The sequence below is a fragment of the Colius striatus genome, chromosome 8 (assembly GCF_028858725.1).
Source record: "Colius striatus isolate bColStr4 chromosome 8, bColStr4.1.hap1, whole genome shotgun sequence".
Taxonomy (NCBI): Eukaryota; Metazoa; Chordata; class Aves; order Coliiformes; family Coliidae; genus Colius; species Colius striatus.
Genome location: NC_084766.1, coordinates 34,503,970 through 34,527,074, shown reverse-complemented (window position 1 = coordinate 34,527,074; position 23,105 = coordinate 34,503,970). Strand labels below are relative to the sequence as shown.

Here is a 23,105-nt window from a genome sequence, read left to right as displayed (position 1 = left end):
ACAATAGAGAATTTCATTTAAGTGACATGCATTTCCTTTTTTTTTTCTCCATTTTTTCCTTTTATTTTACAAATCAGCAAATGCAGATCAAGTTTACACTCCTTAAGGCAAGAGTCCCCATGCAAGTAATACGTGTTTATATTAAATCCAAAAGACATCCAACATGGGAACTCATGTACAAAGGGAAGGCTAGGATCAGCAACTTGTAATTCCTTAGAGAACTTGACAATCTCCCTGATACAGGAACTTTGAGATCAACTTGCTATGAATTATACTATGAAAATGCAAACAATAGCAAGAAATTCTGATAGTCATCTTAGTACTGCATACAGTTAAATCAACTTTATTTAGAAAGAAAATACAGTAGTGCATACGAAAAAAGTGAAAATAGAACCTGTCCACATAAAGGTATGGACATCAGTGTGCCAGTGGTCATATTGCACTCGCTATGGAAGTCCAGAGGTTTGGTTAAAAGTTAGCTTTTCCCCATTTTGGCAATCAGTTCGTCACAAATCTTTGTTAATTCTTCTATCTCTTTATTCTGGAAAAGAAAAGGCAATATTAAGTATTACCAAATATATTGTTGCATTAAATGAGGTGAGTTTTTTTAAGTTAGCCAACCTTTGGGAGAAAAGTGTGGGACAATCCAGTTTGTCAACTACAGAATATCTGCACATACAGAGAGATCTAACGGTTAGGCTCAATCTTAAAAGCCCTTTTCCACCCTAAATGATTCTGTGATCCTATATATATGTGCATACATGGTACAGCTACATGTAGTGCATTCAAACAATGCTCTTTATTTCAACATACAGCCCCTCTGACTTCAACACACACAATTTGGCACTGAAGCTGACAGCTCAACTCCCAGCACACGGTGACAATACATAGCATGACTTTGCTTCTAGGCTGCACTGTTATGGCATTGTTTTCACCCTGTTTTCTAGGGGCTCTAAGGAAGGATAAGCTGTGCTATACTGAAAGCAAGCTCCTTTGTTGAGCTGGAGCACAGGAGATATAAGTAGGGATTTCCTACAGTCATTGTGGCCCTAAGCTGTACGGATCTGTGTTTGCCCTTTTTGCCTGTTGACAGGAGAGGACCCTCAGGTAGCTTGGGAATCACAGCCAAAACTGCACATGGAAACAAAAACTGAAAGAACAACTGACCCAAGAAAATGTTAAACCTGAGAACCAAAGAAAACCAAGGGTCCTGCTTGGTACACAGGTGCACACTGAGCTCTGCCTGAGCCAGAACTGGCCCCAAGCACTGGCCCTTGCCCGAAATCAAAGCCTGGCAGATGGGCCCATTTGCCCCAAGTGCTCAGTGCATATGGCTGATTCTGCTGGGAGGTTTGGGCTAATGCTGCTCTCCCTGGGGCTGGGAGCTGCCAGGCCAGCTGGACGTGGGGAGCAAGGCAGGTCCTCAGGCAGAGCTTGGCTTTGGAGCAGAGCTGGGTTCAGCCTCTCTGGGGAAGTTTCACTCATCTCATTGACTTCTGCATTAAAAGCTCTGAACTGCTCCTTACCTTTTGTTCCAGTGTTCTTTCCAAGGCATCCACTTTCAGCTGCTCTTTACGAAGGCTGGCCTGATACGCTGCTTGCTCTTGCTGAGCCTTGCCTCTCACTTGTGCAATTTCAGCATTGGCTCTAGAAAAACACAGGTTTTTGTCACATCAGGTTCCTTACAGGAAAAGTCAGTGGGTAGCAAAGGATGGGCTACACCTTAGCAGCTGGTGAGGTGAGGGCAAGTCTACTTTCTGCATGTCTTTGCAAGTATTCTGAGGCTTGTTCCTACAGACTTGCCACAAATTCCTCTCTCACTCAGCAGAGTGTGTTGCTGTCTTCATGATTCTCCCAGATATCTGTACTGAGGTCACAAATATCATTAGGTAGAAGTGTTTTTGGCAGTTTCTAAACCTGACATCCAGTCCTTCCAGACTAAATTCACAGTTGAGACAACAGCTGGAAAGCAAATCCAAGTCTTTGTTTTAGGCACCGATCAATCCTAGGGACATTTTGGAAACACCTCTCAGATTTAGGAGACTGTAATATGAGTCCTGAACGTAATCCCTGGAAATGCTTCACTTGTCATTACATGGAAGCATAGGAAAAAAAAGAGAATTAATAAAAAAAATCAACCAGAGCTGCTTCTCTTAAGCCACAATCTGATGTTCACTCCTTAATGGCGGCTTAAGGAGTTACTATCTGTACACATCTGCCAGCATCTTCTGTGCAACTATTCCTTGTCATCCTCAGCACAGGTCGTGCTGGGCCAGCTTAGGTAAGGGAGAGGCTGGCTGTCTGATTCTGCACTGGAACAGCTGAGCAGCTATTCCATGTTCTGTTCTGCTGACACAGCTGTAATAATTCAGCACAGGGGCAACAGCAAATATCTGGGGACAGGAATACTGGCTGCAGGTGCAAACACCTGAGCACAGCCCTCCATAGATGCATAAACCTACCTAATGGCCCTTTCTTGATCTTCCCTGGAAAATACGTTAAACAAACATGAAGACATTTGCTAAAGAAAGAAATGTAAGGTAAGGTGTGGTCAGGGGCTGGAAGAAACCCCAGGACATCACAGACATTCTCATTACGGCACTTCATTCCGCCCTCCATCACAGAGCAGCCTGTGCTCTGCACGTTGAAGAAGTGGGTTTGGGATACAAGGTCCAGCCACAGGAATCCTCCTGCAACATCAATTCCTAAAAAGAGAGGTGTACAATCACTTACCTGTCCAGTTTTTCCTCAGCATGGATTTTGAGTGCTTGGTACCTCTGCTCTTCCTTCTTTACTCGTGATAAATACTCCTGTGCACATTTCTTTAACACTTCTTCATTCTGAGATGAGAAGATGACATCAAATTTGATGGCTTCATGTCCCAGGTTTTAACAGAATTCCCAGCCCTGAAGTCAGCCCTGACACGTGCTCCAGTCCCACAGCTGTGTCATGGACAGGAGTAGGTGACTCTTGTGCAAAATGTTCACCTTTTTAAAGCCATTCTGAGAGCACAAATGAGCATTCAGGTTCTCCCTCCCCATTGCACAGTGCAGTCTAATGCACCACATCAAATTTGACTGGAGACAAAGGTGCCCTCTGCTAAGCAGCACTGGTACACAGGAGAGCCTGCTCAGCTTTGCCCTTCCAAGGAGGGGCCATTGCCAGGACTCACCTTCCGAAACCCCTCCAACACTTCCTTCATTTTTTCATATCTCCTGAAAAGATCTGCCAGTGATTTCTCCACTGAGTTCAGATCTGCCAAAGCTTGTTCCTTCTCCACTATCAGCTGCTGGACAGTGTGATGGGAGACAGATTTCTCTCTCTGTTCATCCTCTGTTAGAAAAAGAGAGGTGGAAGAAAACAAATGATTTTTGGAAGGGTGACAGTAGCAAGAACGCTGATTTCACCATCATCTACACTTTCCACTATTTTGGGCTCTAGGTTGGGTATTACTAAGTCTGCACAATGCAGAAATGTCATTTTAATATAAAGACAGAATCTTGGCTTGGAAAAAGGCTGGTAAACACAGTGACATTTAAAGACTTTGATGTTGGGGAGAACTCTGACTATATCTCTGTACTGATGATTTACATCACTCTGAACTCAGCTGTTCCCATGAAGAGGGCAGGGTTGGATTTCCCTGGTTTGCCTGAAGAGGTGCTAGCTGAAGGAAAAGGCATTTATGCACATTACTGGCACTGGCAATACATTTTTGCCATTGCTGATATATGCTTGGCATCTCCTGGCATCTCCTCTAATCCTGTACAAACAAGGCACTTTGTTCAATGGAATTCAGCTCTAATTCTCTCCTTGGAAAAATTGTAGCAAGCACCAGAAAGGAAATCTAACATCAGACAAACTTTCTAACTTCTGGTCTGCAGAAAACATCTTTCAAGCTTCTCCTGTGTGCAGTTAAATTTGAGGCAGGGAGGGTGGGAAGAACACAACAGGAATCCAAATCCATATGGAAGAGAGCTTTTCAAAGGAATAAATCTTGTAATGAATTGGGCTACCCATACAACACTGAAAGAAAAGGGCTGGCATCATCTTCCAGAATGCTTCACATCCTAAAATATGATTCTTGAGTTCATGTTTCAAGGGCTACTTTGAGTGATACTGAAATGCAAACCAAGGCACAAAACACAGCAGTTTTATATTACTGTTTTCCTTTGTCTGTGATGAGAGCTAAGATAAGGTAAGAAGGTCTGACATGTAACAAGCAGAGGGCATTTCAGAACCTACTTTTTGTCATTCAGGTGGTTACATTCTGAAATACAAAGAATAAAACCAGAGTTTATGTTTTGTTTGAACAGAAGCATTTGTCTGAATGAAGTACTTCATAGTGCTGGTCAGCTCTGAAATGTCAAAGTTGATACTGTCAGCTCCCAAACTGAGATTTCTTTTCATATTCCACCCTTTGACACACTTTTTTTGGCTAGCCTAAGCCCTGAGCAGTGATGATGCCACACTGTGCCTCAGCTGACGTTGGCTGTGCTCTGTGCTCCTCTGCATGCCCCTTGACAGCATCCTGCTGGGGCACAGCCTGACCTGAGGCTATTTCACTCTATGCGTTGCAGAAGACCCAAAGAACCAGGACCTGCATCCAGTTTGCAGCACTGGAATTTGTAATAGCTTTATTTTAGCTGTGAACAAGCACCTTTGTTATGGCAGAGCTGAGAAAGTCTGTAATGCCACGTCAGTTTGAGAACATCTAACATTTCATAGAGAACATTCTTCTCTATTTTGCCCTCTTAAAGACACCCTGTGATCATCTGTAATGTCAAAGTGAACGTGTTCTCCAGCAAAATAAAAAAGCTATTTGTCATCCTTTGCTTATTTTTCTGAATCTGAGAAGCTGTCACCTTGTGTTACAGCATGAGATTTGTTTAATCACACTGGAGATTACACAGTGCAGCTTAATTCCAAAACACTCACTGGCAGGATCCTGTTCTTTGGCAAAAGCTCTGTGGGCGCAGCTCCTCGCAGGGGGAAGATCCATTTGCATGATCATGTAACATACTTAAAGGTATTTAATGTCACAACTTTACTTTTTCTGAGACTGCTGTCTGCAATATTTTAGCCACTTCCTTCTTATTTGTTTCTAGGTCAACCCAGCAAGTTAGCAATTCCTGACTCACTCCCTCACAGCTATGGAGCTCCTCCTGCTCCCCTCAGCTCGACCAGCTCCTCAAAGATTCATCCCCAGCCCCACTTTAGCTTGTACATGGGAATTAGAAGCAAGTGATAATCAATAATTCCTTTCTCTTCTCCCTTCCATGACATGCTAGAAGTGTCCATGGAGCAGAGAGTGAGCTTAGGCCTAGACTGAGCTCCAAGGGGAAAGAAATATGGGAGGGAGTGACACAGAAATTGAGAAGAGAGAAAAGTTCCAGTGAGCTTTAGGTAAGAGGCCTCTGATAACCTCAGGCAACAATTAAGATAGATTTAAAGTGGTTAAACAGTACAGAAAACAAAGTGGCATCAGGCTGGAAAGATGTATGTGATATTCCCTAAAACTGTGATCTATCTTTAATGAAAAAGCTGCTTAGTGGAACCATGCTGATAATAGTCTGCCAGTCAAATCTTAGTTAAGCAGTTATAGACACTTATTTCTACAGATATTCATGAGGTTATGCAATTAAAAGATTTTAATTAGATGGCTTCCACGTCTGCAACACACACTGCCCACGGCTCACCAACAAGAACAACAGTATGCTCAGGACTAACACTATCCACATTGACAGAATCAGAGCAGCTCTGCAGCATGTCAGCTCCCAGGCTCAGCTCAGTATCACTTACACCACACTTCATGGGAATGCAGCAAACGGGGAACAAAAGCAGAGGGAACGAAAAGAAATGCAAAACGCTGGTGTGAAAGGTGGTGAAGAGCTGTACTTACCAGGCTTGCCTGTTTGTTTTTGCAAGCAAATAGCAAGAAGCAACGAAAATGGAAGCAAAATAGAAAAATCAGGAATTGTTAGGAAAGCAGAAAGTAAGTAAAATGCAACAACCTGTAATGCACAAAGCATAACATCTGCTTCTCATAAGGACCATTTCATTGTGCATTTAAGCATACGAGCACAAGGCAACATTCTTAACAGGAAAAAAACCCACCAACCCCAACATTACAAATCCAACAATAAAAAGAGAATCCAGAGGAGGGGTTTTTGGAAGAGAACTGTGGCTGGCTGTGATCAGGGGGTGTGGAGGGTGGGGGCAGTGAAGGCAGGTTCCCTTCCATACAGCTGGCAGTGCTGCGCAGTGTGAGCTGCAAAGCCTGGGCAACAGGCAGCAAAGCAGTAGCATAAGCAGCAGGTCAGCCAGGAAAGCCTGGGGTTTTTCTTCCCCCTCCTCAATATAAACAAAAAGGTGTTAGGGGATGAGGCAAGTGTAATAAAAAAGGAAGAAAACCTAAAGCACCAGTTAAAAAGCTTATGCAGAGACACTACCAGGGATCTATACTCCCAGCCTGCAATCTCTGGCTCTACAGTGTGGCATGAAACCAACTGCATAAGCCAAGTTGAGTAATACTGGGTTCTATATGTACTAGACCTGTCACAGCCCTTGAAATCAAAGGCAATTCCTGTTTGCAGTGCATGTTATCAGGCAAACATTCACAATCATATATCGTTAATGTAGAATATTGTCATTATATGGAAGATAATGACATAGAATCACAGAATCACTGAGTGACAGGGGTTAGAAGGGACCTCTAGAGATCATCTATATATTCATTCTATGGAATATATTCATTATACATCCACATGACAACCTGTAAAGAGCTGAGCAGGACCTATTAACTACATTTAAAAAGGCATTTGTGAATTTGGTTCACTTGCAATGCCATCCTAACAGGGCTGTACAAATAGCTCAGAAGGGTTAAATCATAAGTAGCCCCAGCATGGGCATCTCCTCAGTTAAAATGCCTATTTTGCTTCAGCAGGAAGGCATTGTTGTGGTGACAGTTCAGTGAAGTACATGCAAACAGCACACAATCATTTTCCCCCACAACGTGGCATTTGGATGAGTGACTTCCTTTATCAAAAGGGACAGTAATTTATGACATATGACAGGAGAAAGTGGGGCAATTAGATCCAAAATGTACATTAACTGCAGAGAGAGAGGAAGCCTTGCATTTAATGTATTACCAGGCTGGAGGATTTGCATATTGCTCTAACTAACACATGCTTTGTGTCTGTTGCTGTTTCAGTTCCTTTGCAAACGGACAGCAAGTCACATTATTTATAGCTACAGCTCTTAACAACTTGCCATAGATGATTTGAAAGACTCTGACTACTACTGTGATTTTGAAGTTTCAAGATCTTTCTGTTTCCTCAGTGGTCAAGAGCCTGATGCTTTAATTATCTTTAATTCCTTTGCAACAAGAGAAAATGGCAAAATACATAGGTCATGCCTTAGGATCCCTACTCTGCATCTTCTTGTTGCATTCCAGTCTCACAACTTGATTCTTTGTTTCTTTAAGAACAAGTCTGTTTCTCAAAAATTGAACTTGAACTTCTTATCAGAAAGAAACTTGTGTTGCTAACTATGTGCATATGCTTGGGATGAAAGGACAGGTCCTGTGCTTGTGCATACCAACTGGCCAGGTTCAGGGATGAAGCCACATCAGAGTGTGTTTTGTGTAAACCAAAATGGGTTTGCATACTGTGGTCACTCCTATTGTAACACTTGCACAATGAGAATGACAGACATGATGTCAGAAAGCAGACAAATTTACTCAGTTGTACACACAAAAGGCAACAGAAGCCTAACACCATAGAGAATGAAGCCAGGCATATTATCTATTATTAATGATATTTCACATTACATTAGTATTTAGCAATAATTACTATTAATATTAATTCCTATTATTCCAATAACATTATTTATTTACAGGCTCATTTTTCCCTTCACCTGAAAGGAGGATGAGTGTCTGCCATCAGCTGAGAAACACCAGAAGGCAGCAGAGGCACCAGACATTGAACCACTTTCCCTGCCTCTCTTTGGGCAAAACCAAGCAAATTGACCACAACTGTGTGTAGACACAGCATCAGTTGAAAGAAGAACCCCAATTTAAAAGACACCAAAAAGGTGGGGGTCACACAATGCTCACTGTGTATGACTGCCAACTGAAAAAGGGGCAGAACAATGTGATCTGTTAATAGGTGTAATAAAAATCCTTGCCTGTTAGAAACCTGTTAGGAAGATGGAGGATCCTGGCACACTGTACTCTTGGTGACAGTTCTCTCAGGGGAAGTAAAAGGAGCCATTTCTTCCTCTTTTTCCCCCAACCCCATGGACACAGCCTGGATCCCCAGCACTCCCTGCTCACAGATGCCACTAGCTAAGCTGGCCCTTCCCCTGCACCTCACAGCCCAGATTTAACTCTGAGGCCTCTCCTAAGGTCTTCTAACAATATTTCACAGTTCTCTGCTGCTTTACTCGAGCTTGTCCAGCTGAGCTTGGTCCTGCTTTCTCATCAGCCACTACTTTTCCTGCCCTTCCCAACAATTTTGACCATAGTGAACCCAGAACCCTGCTCAGCCATTCGCCCTTCTAGGATGCAGCTCAAGCTGAAGCAGCACAAGCCACTGGTGCTTTCTATAGCCAGACTAAGAAAAAGAGCTTTGGCAATCTTACAGGGAGGCTTTAAAATCACATCTCAGGGGCCAGACCTCTCACACCAATTAAGCACACGAATCCTGCAACCTTTGGGTTTGAAGTCTTAGCACACACAGAGTCTTTCATTTCTTGGCCATGCTGTTAACAAGTGTTTTCTAATTATTGTGAGGCAAAAATATGTCATATTTTAGACCCTAAAGGAGACTCCTATGTCAGTAAATAACTGGGGAGGTGGATTGGTCACTCTGATCTCTCAGCTGGGATTGGAGCTAATCTAGGTTTTGGTTTGACCAATGCACTTAGCACAGATAATCCTTGTTGTTGTAAAGAGCTAAGTTTGGTATCTCCCGTTAAACAGCTGGGAGTGGGTGACTAAATGTTTTTTAGGTCATTGAAAGTCTCTCTTGGAGACACCCATGAATTCTGGCTGAAGTATTTGAATGTGTTTCTTATGGGACAGCTTGCTTTGATGCAGAAGAAAAAGTACTGACCTGTCTGTGTTACCTGGACTGCCTCAGGGGTACTTGCTGCAAAATGCAGCCCTAGCTTTCCATCACAGCCTGGCAGCTCACACCAGTGTCCTCACGTGCATTCACAATTCCCAGCAGCATCAGCAGATGTAGCTAGCATCAAAATGAAGCCTACAGCATGTCTCTAGACTCTCTTCAGAAAAACAGTGGAGGATGGCAGCTTTTGGAGTAGAAACACCTACCTATCATCTGAGCAATCGTCTTCTCGTATTCGGAAACTATTTTCCTATAGGAGGGGGAAAAAAAGGAGAAAAGCTTTTGGCAAACACATCATAATTGCTTACTTAGGAAACAATGTGACTGAATAACTGAACTATTGATATTTTAAACAGATACTAAACCCCTTCACACTTTTACATCATTCTTATTACCTGAGCATCACAACTGTCAGTTTAAGCATTGCACCTGGATTTATTCTCCACGTAAACCAACACAGGTAGGGGCAAGGGAAAGCTTTGAAACAATTCTGTTATTTGAAACATGCCCATCATGATTGAATTATAAACATCATCACATTGGCCTAACTCAAGAGTTACAAAGAGTCTGATTTTTCCCATTACTTCCTCTCCTTTCCTCCAAGTTTGCATTAGCTTATTTTCAATGTAAACATGAAGGTATAATCGGTAGCAAGTAAATCTCACAGGAGCATAGCTGGCCTTCATCCAAAACATAGCTAATCTCCCACTCTTCAAACGTGACAAAGTGATCCATTACCACTTCAGAGAAGACCAAAATATTCAATTAGGTAGCACTAAGTCCATCATGGCCTATCCCCCAAGCCTGTTTTTGAAACAGGTGGTAAAAAATGACTTTAAAGACTATTTTATTTCATACACTCAGCGTAGGCTTTGAATTTCCTCCTTGAGAAGAGGTTAGCCAAAATAAGCAGATTAAATGTGATTTAGAAAGATGATCCATTCCTTCCCAGAGCCAAATAAAGCTAATGAATTGAGACTAGCTTGATCTGTGCTTTGATTTATGAGCCATGGAGGACCATCTATGAAAAACAGAATTACTCCACACTTCATCTGAAGTGGATACTCAAAGCAGCCCACTGGTATTTGGATCTGTCTCTTTTGAAGCCTTAGCTTGCTATCCCTTGCTCCATTTTTGAGAGGTCTGCTGCAGCTGGTGAGGTTACAGAAAGGATGTGGGAAAATCCTGAGACAAAAGTCAGGAAGGAAAGGAGTGGAGCTCCCAAAAAAGGAACACAGTAACTGCAGCACTGGCTGTCTCAAATCTGAATCACAATCAGAGCACAGGAACCCCTGAGAAGGCCACTTGTCACAAAGCTCAGTAGCATCTCATTTGCCCCGGTCCTGCTTTCCCTGCTGTCAGTCCTGTTGCTTTAATTGGCTTTTCTCTTTCTCTTTGTGTTTTTTTTAACCATAAATTACACTGCTGAGAGCAAAGACAGCCACAAGGCTTCTCCCCTAAAAGGAAGGGGCTTGTTTCACATCCAGAGAAGATTATCTCAAAAGCCTGCAGCGAGCAATAAAGATTTTAAAGCCATGTCCTATCCCTGTAACATCAGGCACCTTTAGGAATTTTTATCATCCTAGAAAATGAAGCCAAGGGCAACAAACACAACATGCTCACTGTTACTACAGCACTTCCCAGCCTAGGCTGCACCACAGAAGTTGGTAGCAAAGTGAAAGAACATTATTTATGCTTTTTACCAGCTTAGATTGGGTTCACACAGGTACCACATTTTCTGCATTATCCAGTCTTACGAATCATGTGGCAGCTGTTCAACAGAGCTGGATACTGCAGTGGCTTAGTGATTTTAGTAACATTGCATTTGGAAAGCAAGGGAGTCAAGTAAAGCTTTGTTACAGATTCATGTCCAAGGCCTAAATAATGGTCATCATGGCTGGGGAACCAAAGGATGCTGACCACATCATTCCTCTCTGGCATGGCACATCTTAACCTTAGTTTGACATGCTGCAGAGGCTTAACTTTCGAGACTTCAGACATTCAGTCTATTTATTAACTTACTACAATTTCCTAAGTCATAACAGCAAAAACCAGGGCTACAAAGCAACTCAGAGGTCATCTGCTTGACTTCCCTTCCTGAGGCAAAATCAATGAGACTTCCAAATAACCACATTTAAATATTTCTTGCCTGCCTGTGGTTGTACCCTTGGCTTATGGTATGGCCCCACCCTGGTTTAATTCTTCAATAGTTATTACATTATCACAACTCCTCAGCTTGGCTATTGTTCTCTGGAGGGGAATTTCCTCCAGTCTGATGTTTTTCTGGAAGCTCAGCTGAACTCAGAACATTCCAGGTAGAGTGTGCAGGACCTGGGTAAAGAAGCATTACTGCTGCTGTGGAAAGTGACGCTTCTGTGCCTGCAACTGTAAATAATCCCTTCAGTCCTTGCTTAGATTGGTCATATCTAATTGCTGCATCTCTAATTTACCACATGTAGACTGTTTCAACACTTAAATCATCCAAGATAAATCTTTCTTTGTGCACAGATGGGTATTTTATCATTTGGTGACAATATCAGCCACCAAGAATTTCCCCACCCATGTGTTCTAGGGATGTGCCTGTGGGAAATTTGGCTTAGCTAACGGTGGGGGTTTTTTTTGCAAACCAATTGTATTGAGTGAAGACACTCAAGGAAATTACTGTGAGGAAGGTGAAGGCACAGATCTACAGTGTGTTGGCTGCTCTGTGTCACCCCCTGCTCTCTTTCATTAAGGAATAAGCATCCTCTGTCAGTGCCCCTTGCAGCTGGCAGGCACGTGTGTCCAGGTCAAGTGCCACACTCCAGCGTGTGCTGAACACTGAGACGTTCCTTACACAATTCCTCATTCTGCTCATTCCTTGTTTTCCTTCCTCCATTTGACTCCCTGCAGCAGCTCCTTTCCGTTTTGCCTCATTATGCACTTGAGGGCTATGCCAGGGTTTTGTTTCCTTTGCCAAGCAGAGCACAAGAGAAGTGAGAGAACTCATCTGGGCGCTGGTAGATGGTTTTCTGAATGAAAGAAGGCAGCTGCCCTTTTGCCTTTTGCAGATGCTTCTCTTAAGATGCTTTGGCTGAAAGCTCTGTGCTGCTGCTATTCTCATCTGCCACATCTGACTCCTGGCACCCATGTCAGTGTTTGACTCCTGCACTACAGCTCTCCTTTACCCACACTCCCTAAGCAGAGCCTTCCTGGATACAAGCAGGACTTGCATATCATAGAATCACAGAATGGTGGGGGTTGGAAGGGACCTTTAGAGATCATCTAATCCAACCCCCATGCTAAAGCAGACCCATCTAGATGAGGTCACACAGGAACTTGATACAGCTTGTTGGCTTTAGCTTTAAACCACAGAAACACTTAATTTTCGGAAGAAGGTGGGGCTATAGCAGAAGTGATTTTGAAGAAAATTCAGTCTCAGAAGCGACTGCAGAAATCATTACTTAAAAGAAGGATGTTATGCCAGTTTCCTTTTGTTTACAAGCTAAGGGCAGGGTGTTTTGTCTGTTTGAAAGTAGGAAACAATAGGCTTTAAGGTACTCCAGGATATATTTTCCTACATTCTCTTTTGCATTCATTTTTACATTCTCATTTGATGATTTTCTCAGATTCAGATGGATGAGCAGGTCAAGCTCATGGGGGTGTCATTCTAATGGTGTCACCACTGTAAAAAGAGAAGGCTGACACTTGCATCTGACTAAATGGAAAGGAACAGTGATTCTTGGAGCAGCACTGCTCACCTCATCCATTACACTGATTTTGTTGTCACCTTTGCAAGTGGTAGGACCCGGGCTGGGAAGGAAAGTCAAAGCACAGTTATGTTTTGGAATGTATATATTTAATGTAATTGAGGCAGGCTTGCAAGGGGAAATAGAAGAGATACAACTGGAATAAAGTGACACACTCAGGTGCCTTCTGTCAGCTCTCAAATGGAAACACAAAATCCAGTATAAGGATTGCTTAACTAAAATTCAAGCTTAAATGTGTGCTGGAATTAAAAATCTCACTTCAAAGAAAAGAGTGCAGGACCTTCTTGAAAGTCAACACTCAGAGGGGCACCTTTGCAAGAAATGGGTTTTTCTTATTGGGAACTGGGCTTTTTTTTCTGTTGTTTAACTTTTAGCAGTAATGTCCTGGAGGGAGCCTGTATTACTCATTTCTATCTGCAAATCTTCATGTTCTTTTTTTTCTGTTGGCAAAACTATTTGTGGAGAGTGCATTTTAAATTAGCATGTGCAGGCAGACTCAGTCAGGCAACAGAAACTGCACTATGCAATCCATGTGAGAATTCACAGCACAAACTGGAGGAAATTCTTCCCTTACATTAACACCTCTCTTATCTCTGGATTTTGAGTAAATGAGATCAGCAACATAAGGGTTTTCTATGATTACCCAGAACAGGGGTGCCCATCATGCAGAGCAAAGACAAAATACCAGTTTAGGATCAATCCAAGGCCTGCAGTTAAAAGTAAGGGAATAAATTGAGCTAATGAAACCAGTTGTACAATCATGATACAAACCACAGGCTGAAATGAGACTCTCTGTCAGTGCGATCGGTGGCAAGTTAATGACCCACCTCATCTCCATCACTTCCCTTCTGCTTTCTTCATATTTCTCTTTCCACTCAGATACTTCTCTTTCCTTGGCCACAATCTGAAACAGCAAACAAGATGCAAAAGAACATAAACAGTAAACCCAAGCAACTCATTAAAGAGGAAAAAAACTGTACAATATTTGCACAACAACATAAAAAACTGCCCAATATTGGATTGAATATCAAACTCCAGTTGACAGAGGTACAGTTTCCAAGTGCATAAGGTGTTCAAACATAAGCATCCTCAGTGGTTTGTTTTCTTTTGCAGACTGCAAGGTACAACTGAAAAACTCTGGATGTGAAATCGTACTCAAGTTTTGAAAAAACTAACTCAGGAAAACAGATGAAAAGTTCTTGCTTCCTGTTTCATACCTGATTACACCAAGGACACTTTATATAACCATTTTATAACCTAGGGAACGTGTTCCTTTGTGCTCCTGTCATTCACACGATCCATCATAAAGCGTGGAACACTTTGCACTCGAGTGTACTCCGTTTTGAACTGTTATCAGACAGACTGATCTCATATGTAGCTTTGTAACATGCATGATTTTATTCCTATATATAGCAATGGCAAGATGCACAGAGTACACTTGAGGTCAAAACCAAGAACTATTTATTTTCATGCAACATGAGCTTTTCACTTATGTCAATAACAGTAAAACTGAAGGGGGGTGGCACTTTTGCTTTGGTAGCATCTGGCATGGCCTCAGCACGGCTGAGAAGGGTTTTGAGACTAGAACAAGTGTTTGTAACGTGAATCATTCGGGACAAAACAGGAAGGAAGGAAACCACAAAGGGCACATATTTCCTTTTCCAAATTCTGAAGAAAATTACCTCTGCTCTGGCGAGTCGCAGGGCAGAGTCTACATCTTGCTGGGGGTAGAGAAGAGCCGCGGTGCTCTCTGCATCCGAGGCGCCGATCCGCGAGTACAGTGCACTTTTAGAGATGGAAACATCTGCTGGGATAGCAGGTTCTCTCTGTGTGTTTGGTTTTTTAAATACAAAGAAATGAACCATTAAATATGTGTTTAGTTCACATGTTTTCTTGGTTTCGTGCTAGGCACCAGGGTCCTGAGCTAGGACTAGAATCCTGTGCACTACTGTAACAGCAGTAACACTGCAAGGAACTGTGAATTTAGCAATCAAAATATACATTTAAGATCCACAGTAAGCACCAGGAGAGCCATATCACCCTTCTAGAGAGAAAACAAAGGCAGCACTTTGCCAACAATATTTTCAGGTCCTGTGTTAGAAAATTTACTGCTTTCTGATGCAGAAATCTCATCAAAACGACCACAAGAAATGCACATCAGCAGAGGGAATTAGAACTGGAGGCAGAGAGCTTGTCAAGAGGAATTCTGCTTCCATAAAAAATACATCAAGGAACCAGAAGCAAGAGGACAGCCCACTTTCATAGGTCTGATCTGCCAACATACTGCATCTATCGTAAACAGTGTTACATTAAAAGTGTGAATATACAAGTGCTGCTGTCCCACTGGTGTTTAGCATGCAATTAGTAAGTTAAATGAGGTTTTATTTGCAGCAGCCATTTTTTTTCCATGTCAGTAGATTAATGCAGGAGGAGAGCTGCATGTGAAATGAGGAAGATAGCAAGAAAGAGGCATGTGACAGAGATGCTTGAGATGTCTTGCAAACAACTCTGAATGCAAACAATCCAAGTTACAGCACATTAAACCCAAGGAGAATATAAAAGACAGTTAGAAAGATACTAAACAAAAAAACCCCCACATTTTTAGACATCATCTGTAGCAAACCCCTGAGAGTAGACCCCTCTGCAGCAGATGCACTATCACAGCTATATATATCCCCTCCCTATGCTTTGCATCTTGCCATCAGCCAGCTAACATTGATGTGCTGACTGCCTGGCTGGGCATTGTCTTTGGTGGTCTGGCAAACAAAATGCTCTTTCTCTCAGCTGCTGGTGGGTCACCACATAATTTTGGGGCTGGATGTGACCATATCCATGTTGCTGAGCTTTAATGTTCCACTCCTTTGTTAGGTATACATGAAACTGGTCACAGGAATCAGGATTACTGGGGACAGGGAGGAGAGTGGCAGACAGTACAGACACCAGGGCCATCACCAAAACACTGCTTCCTTACAGCACTGGAATAAAACAGGCTGGAGAATCAAAATATCACAAAAAATAAGAGTAATGCTTTTTTAAAAAGAGGAAATCCTTATAGAAATCAACCAGGGTAGCAATGAAACAGTGAGACACGTTGCTGTGAGTTCTGTTATGTTTCCAGGCTCCAAAGCAGAAAAAGGGGATCGTCTCTGCCTGTGCAGTGCCGAGACCCTCATGACTACACTGCACAGCCACAGGCTATATCACCCTGGGGATAACGTTGTGAGACAGAGCACCTTCACTTCACAAGCTGAGGACCTACTCTGCTCCCTGCATTGCCTAGAGCAGTCCCAGGGGAATCCCACCTCAGGGGGGAGCACCATGAGGGAAGATGGGCTTAGCCAACGTGCTCTTGCACCTATTAAATAGCATCCTTTCTCTCTCTTTGTATATGAAATCCTTCCACCAAAAGGAGTTTCACAGCAAATATATCTGAATACAGCTGAAATTCCTTGAGTGTCTCTGACCTAAGAAGACACTTTGCATGGTACAGAACATTCCAACACGCTGACTTCAGCAGGGAGGACGTAATGCTGAGGCAGTCCTCTCACTCTGTGTGTGTGTGTGTGTGTGTGTGTGTGTACACAACACTTGCTAAAATGCTCTTTGAAAATATGGAATTGCTTTTAAAGAGTTATTTTTACATTTAACCTGTAGATTCAGCAGCAAAATTCTCCAGTGGGCTCTGATGACTGTTCAAATTGTCTCTCTGACAATGCTTCGTGCAGCCACAGAGAGGGCTGGACCATGGCCCACAGTTTGTGTGGGTGGAGAGGGAAGTTAGGTTGATCAATACCTTTTTCCATCCACTGATGGAAATGGGCACTCACAGACAGCTTTTTTGGTACAGTACTTCCTTATGCATAAAGCAATATATTCTGTTCCTTCTAGTTAATGCAGGTAATGCAGTACCTTCAGGCCTTAGGCTTTATTTGCAATGAGTAAGAGCAGTGATCAAGATTTAAACTAATTTTTTACAGAAAAAAAAAAGAGAGAAGGGTTTTATTTCATTGTCAAGGAGGGTTGGATTTTTTTTTAGTTGATTTGGGTTTATTTTTTAAATACAATAGCAAAGTCACATTGTACTGCTTGAGTCAAGGCTCAGCCTTCCTCCCCACGATGAGCACACAAACAGACCTCATTAATTTCAACACCACATGCTCTTGTTTCAATACAGTTAAAGGAAATTTTGTCAGATGCTATTCCATAAACCATTCACTTGCTCACAGTTCCTCTTGCATAGCCTGCAATAATAGGAAGGATTCAAACCCAGTGTTAATTTTGTTGTAATCCCTTTTAGGTTCTCACACCACACCTTGTTGCAGAGGCTCTTAAAAATCACATATAATGCTCACTGAAGATAAAAAACCACAGGCCTGGATGTTCTGAGGATCACATGTGTACCCAAGATGAAGAAACCACATCAGCAACATTAAAAGACTGGGTAAAAAAAATTAATTGGGAGCAGGACTAAGCGAAACAGTGCTTTGAAAACACCACAATGCATCTTCATTTATGGAAGAGACACTCACTAATTTGTTGTGTATTTTTTGATCCTTTTTAAACACAGGAGTTGATTGACTATCACTTCTAGCATTTCTGAGGCAGGCCATCCCTTCTCTTCTTCGCTACATTTGCCCATGAATACAAGAAATAACGATCAATTCCAATATAGTTGGGAGGTGAAACCTCACATCTGGTGGATTTTCCTACCTGAGTAAAAAGCATGACAAGATCTGTCAAAGTTACACAGGTTGTATTCTTGAAAGTACCTCCCAGTATGCAACAACATGCAGGAAAAACACATCTGGGACTTAAGCTCAGACATGGTTGTAAGTGCCTAAATACAGAACCATCTAGTGCTGTCCATACGCCTGAATAATGGGAAGAGGGTCACTAAAGAAAGCTACTGCTGGCCAACTCAGTATCCCAGCTTAAAAAAATTGTACTTCACTTCCTCCTCAAACACAAGGCAAGAGTAACTAAGAGATAAAAAAGAGCCATTAGCTCATCAAAGCTGCCCTAAACGAAAGGCTGTGCTGAAGATCAATCTGTTCAACTGTATGTATCGTATTTCAAAAGCCTCCTGCAGCTCGGTTTCCTGAGTCTTATGGAGAGATTGCTGGAAAATATTAATTGTGGCAAAAAGAAACACAGTTTTTGTATTCCTCAAGCTTGTATTAAGTGTGTCAGAGTCACTGTCAGGATGGTGAACATTTTTGGAGGAAAAAAGAGCATTGAAAGCATTTAATTCAGATTTACACGTGTTTTTAATCCAGTTCTCAACACCTCACTAATATAATTATGCTTTCTCTAGGTCTCTCTTACATTGGAGTAAATGGAACAAAAGAATAGCAATAATGATGTGCAAAACATTTCCAAAATGACTGGAGAAAGGACAAAACTCTTGGAATGTAACTACTGAGCAGAAATGTTTGTGGGTAGCGATCTGACCAGTATCCCCCTCTCTCTGGAAACACTTCACACGAGCCACAACCAGGCTCTTTGGCAGGAGCAACCAGTAAAAGCCCTCATGGTTTTACTCCAAAAGCCAATTTTGTACAGCTCCAAACTGATGCATGATTCAGTAACCATTATTTGCTGCCTCCAAGACACTCCTATCCGGAGAAAATAAGCTCACTAAGAGGATGATATTACCCAAAAATAACTCTGTGGATGCTTGAAGTGCAATACCTAATTGCTGAGAAGGTAAGCAGTTAATTGGGGTAATAATAAGCATAGGGATTTGTAAGTCACAGAAAGATTAGAGTCTGCAGGGGAATTACTACTGAATGTAGGTCACTGCAATCTTAGTGTAAATATTTGAGAGCCCAATGCACTTCCTCTCCTCTTTCCAGCCTCTTTCACAGCAACCAGATACCTGACCAGAAAGGGAATAAATGCACATCGATTAACCAGCTGCAAATATCTTGCTTCAAGAAGCTCAAAGTCAAAGAAAATAGAAAAATGGGATGAAAATGAGAACTAGTTTTGCCATACTGGTAGAGGAGTATGTATTTAGCCCTGCTGAAAGTTAGCTTGCCCTTTACATGCACTCGTATGCTGCTTGGGTGTGTATCAAATGATCTGCTCTTTTAACTTATTGATGTGTGTGCAAAACAGGTCAATGGAGGCAAAACAAGACCTATTTGTGTCTCTGCTTGTAAAGTTTTACCAGGAAAAAGCTATCCCTGTTTGAAGGAAATATTCCTCCTTTGCTCCTGTGAGAGCCCCCCAAAGCTGTGATGCACTAATCCCATTTGTGCCAATGCCTTTTCTGTCCATTTCTCTCCTGCCCTTGGATCTCATTTCAACACCCAGCTCTGCATGGCTTCAGCAGCTGTAGGGTGGTGGACACAACCCCTGTTGGCTTTCTGCTCAAGTTGCACCTATAAGAAATGGCCACAGGACATCCTTGTGGAGACTGTTAAAAGAGAAATGTTAATTGATCTCAACCTGGAAGACAGAAACCTTTGTCCAGGTAACAATGGATGACTAGTCCTGCTGTTGCTGAAGTCTGTGACAAGAAGTTTGAGAGTATCCAAATAACTCCCCTCTGTCTGAGAACAACAAACCTTAGTAAGCACATCCTTATTCTCAGTGAGAGCAGAAAATGCTTGTATTTAAGCTTTATTTTAGGCAACCTGGCTTGCCATAATAAAGACCTGTGTCTTTATTTAGCATCCTATTCTCCTTACCCATCCTGTAATGGTTTAGCAAATGTTAAATGTAATTATACAACGTTAAGAAAAGTAGAGAGGCCAGTCAGCCAGAAGGGAATTGTGCCAGTTAGCAGGCAAATTTAAGTCACTGCAGTCATCTAGTGGATCCTATTATACTTAATCCAGGCCATCAGTCACTGTAGGTCACAAGGGTTGTCATCACAGGCTAATTTAACATTAGTAACCTCCCACTGAAACAGAGAAGTTATGCAAGGACAACAGTCCTCCCCAGCCTAACGTGACACCCATGGTATTCAGCTAAAAGCATCCCTATGACTAGACGAACACGGGGCTTTGTGAACGTCAAAATGCTGCCAATTCTCTGTCACAGGGTGGAGTTTTGCTTATTCTTCTCTGCTCTGCTTATCCTTTTTGCCACCTTTGTTACACAAATTAATGCCATTTTCTAAATAATCACACGAAATCCATTCCCCATATCTGATGAGTTCATAAACTTGTTCTAACAAGGAGGTGGAGGAGATCTGGAGCAGATCCCACCTCTCCCTCTCCTGACACTTGCCACTAATGGCAACAGAACAAGGGCACAGTGTCACACACAGGCTACTCCTCACATAGAAACCTGGTAGTTATTTTTCCCTCCTGTGTCCTTGCCACTCCTAATTTGAAGGTTAAGTTCCATTTCTAATGAAGACCACAGCACCTTTTTCTTGATTACACAAAAGATTATAACCATGTAGCTTAAAATACCCATAAATCTGCAAGGAATCCATTTACTTTGGTAAGTCTATGTGCACCACAGAAACAGGAGGCTCGTGGGCTATTTCAGGTGAGAGCAATAAATCAAATATAGTATTTTTTCACAAAAGTACTGTTAACCTAAAAAACCATCTTTATAGATATGAACTTGCTTTATGACTGATCTTTAAAGCACTAAAAAACTCTACCCTATAACCAGCCCAAACGTTGTTATGATGCAATGAACTCAAGTTGACGTAGGATTGGGCAAAAGACTTCTCCCTGACTTATTAATGGACAGTATAAGAAGAGAAAGATCACTGGGGAAGGACATGTCAGCAGGACATCTTCCTCATCTGGAATAAAACGTCTCAGTGCAGCAAGACACTCCCATCCCGTTGGGATCCCATCCAGCTGATGACCACTAACATTTGTGGCTTGAGTTTTTTGTTAAAAGTACCACAAAGGGCATCACAAAGTGGCTGTGCAACTGGCTAGCCACCAAAATCAGTGCAGCAGAGCAAGCTTTCCATCCCGTTCCAAACACAGTGAGGAAGGAGCGCTGCATCCCTAGAGCAGTGCAAAGCTTCGCTCTGAGGTGGAACTACACAGTTCAACCTGGAAGCACCAATAAAATATGTATGTTTAGATCTTAGTGAGTAAAGACATGTTGTGTTGGGAAATCTGTTTTCCTTGGGAGCTCTACAGCCCTTCCAAACCTTCCCTTTCTTCAGATGCCTGAAGGCAAAGTTGATTTTATTTCTCTTCTGTAAACTCTGAGGGTTTGATTTCAAGGTGAAAATACCAATGAAAGGCAAAATGGCCCTACAGACAAAATCTATAGCATCTTTATAAGACCTAAGTTTGGTATTATTTTGCCATTAAACATTTTAGGACAAATCTTACAGCAGACAAATGACAAAGGGCCACCCAGGCTGCAGAATCTGTCTCCTGTGAAAGGTACGTGTCGGCTTCTTGCCTTCAAACTCTCCTCTTGTTAATTTGGATGTAGCAGTACTCTGTGAGCAGAGCAGGTGACAGCATTTGTGTGTGCAGTACTGCTTTCAGCATGCTCTTTGGGGTCACACCAGTGTGCAACTGCGTTCTGAGAGCTTTAGTTACCTTGTTAAAGAAAAAGCAGCACTCGGATTCTTAGTCTGTGCACACTCACACACGCATGGCAGGCACAAAAAAGATACCTTGGAGCGGAAAGAAGACAAGGTAATCTGCCTGGCTAACTTCAGTGCTTCTATCCTCATTGCAGCAAACTCTAACTCCTCCTGGCAAGTGTTTGGTTGTGAGCAATCCACAGGAAAAAAAAGAGGCATTAAGAACATAGCAGAAATGTTGAACACATTCAGAAATGGAATGTTATGTTTTAATCCAGAGTTCTGACGATTCCTGGGTGACAAACACATCCTGAATCCTTTCATGACCAGAACACTGATATAAAACTCCAGTTTTTGGTTGGTTTTGTGATAGTTCTACAGACAATTTTTATTAGGGAGCAACACTTTGGGTAAAATCAATGTTTTCTGAAGCTGAAGCTGTTCTACAGAGTCCTCTCTTTTAGTGTTCATGTTATTTAACTTACTTAGACCTACTGAGGCTGGGGGGCAAGACAACTCTCCACACACTGAGCCCTCTGTTCAAGCTTAAAAGATTTGCTTTATAAAGACTGCTTGCAATATATATACATCAACATATACACAGGACAGCTGAAAGCGTTGATGAAATGCATGTGTGACATGACTTAAAGCATCTGTTTCTTAAGGTGCTGAAAGGCCAAAGTTCCTTTGGGAAGAATCACTATTTTGCTTCTTCCCCACGTCCCCTCTGAGCCTCCCTCCACCCCTTTCAGACAAGGCAAAACATTCCTCTACTTGTGACAAACTAAAAGAAAGGTGACATTTATGTTTCTGCTACAAACCTGGAGTTTCTGAGCAAATACTGGGGGGTTCTTTTCTGCTAAGTCAGGATCTAGATATTCAGGTTGATCACATATTGAGGTTTTCTTAGATATCCTATTGAGAAGAGCATCAGCAGAGACAAAGGAGTCTTCAGGAGATGTCTGAAGGGTAAGGAGGATATAGAATAAGCAACAGAGATTTTGCCCAAGCAGTTCAGGCCAAAAGCAACACATGTGGGGCAAATCTTTGATTCCTGGGAATTTCGTGCCCCACTGAAGGTTACTTTTGCATACACAATTCATAGGTGCAACAGACAAATGTAGAATCACAGAATGGCAGGGTTGGAAGGGACCTCCAGAGATCACCTAGTCCAACGCCCCTGCAAAAGCATCAAGAACAACTCTTCCTCGTTTAAAAGCTGAGCACATTTTCCAAGAATAACATGAAGTAAGTGATATTAGGGCTTCTAAAGCAATGATTCTCACACCATGGAGCACAGTCCTCTCTCAATACTTCTACAATAGTTTTCAAAGGGTTACCATAGGCTTTGTTCATACAATAGTTTATGTTTAGTGTACACATTTCCAATGCAATCCAAAAGCTTTGAAGACCATCAAAACTGAGAGGAAACCCCAGAAAGTTTCTTTTTGAAGTCTTTACAAAGTCTTTTGCTGCTTAACAGGGATAAACTAAGGTTATCCCCATTAATATATGGGGATATAACATTTGGCAATGGGGATATAACATTTGGCAATTATAACATGATCAGGATAAATACACAATACAAGGGTGGACAGAATTAAACTGACAAAACCATGACAGCTGGGATTTGAGTACTCCAGACTCCCTGAAGTGAGAAAAGTATTCAGGCTCATAAAAAGAGAAATGTTTTGTGAGGTGGTA

The 23,105-nt window shown here is 42.1% G+C and overlaps 1 protein-coding gene across 1 annotated transcript in view; it reads right to left on the bottom strand.

Moving 5' to 3' along the window:
- Positions 1-327: 327 nt before the first annotated feature.
- Positions 328-23,105, bottom strand: part of TACC2 (transforming acidic coiled-coil containing protein 2) — a 148,818-nt gene continuing 126,040 nt past the window's right edge. The window contains exons 15-24 of the mRNA XM_062000731.1: positions 22,223-22,363; positions 21,492-21,572; positions 14,560-14,703; positions 13,705-13,781; positions 9,335-9,378; positions 5,900-5,908; positions 3,173-3,333; positions 2,734-2,840; positions 1,527-1,647; positions 328-541 (exon numbers count right to left, since the gene is read on the bottom strand). Coding sequence (XP_061856715.1) covers positions 476-541; positions 1,527-1,647; positions 2,734-2,840; positions 3,173-3,333; positions 5,900-5,908; positions 9,335-9,378; positions 13,705-13,781; positions 14,560-14,703; positions 21,492-21,572; positions 22,223-22,363 — 951 coding nt within the window. The 3' untranslated portion in view covers positions 328-475. The remainder of the gene's footprint in view (positions 542-1,526; positions 1,648-2,733; positions 2,841-3,172; positions 3,334-5,899; positions 5,909-9,334; positions 9,379-13,704; positions 13,782-14,559; positions 14,704-21,491; positions 21,573-22,222; positions 22,364-23,105) is intronic.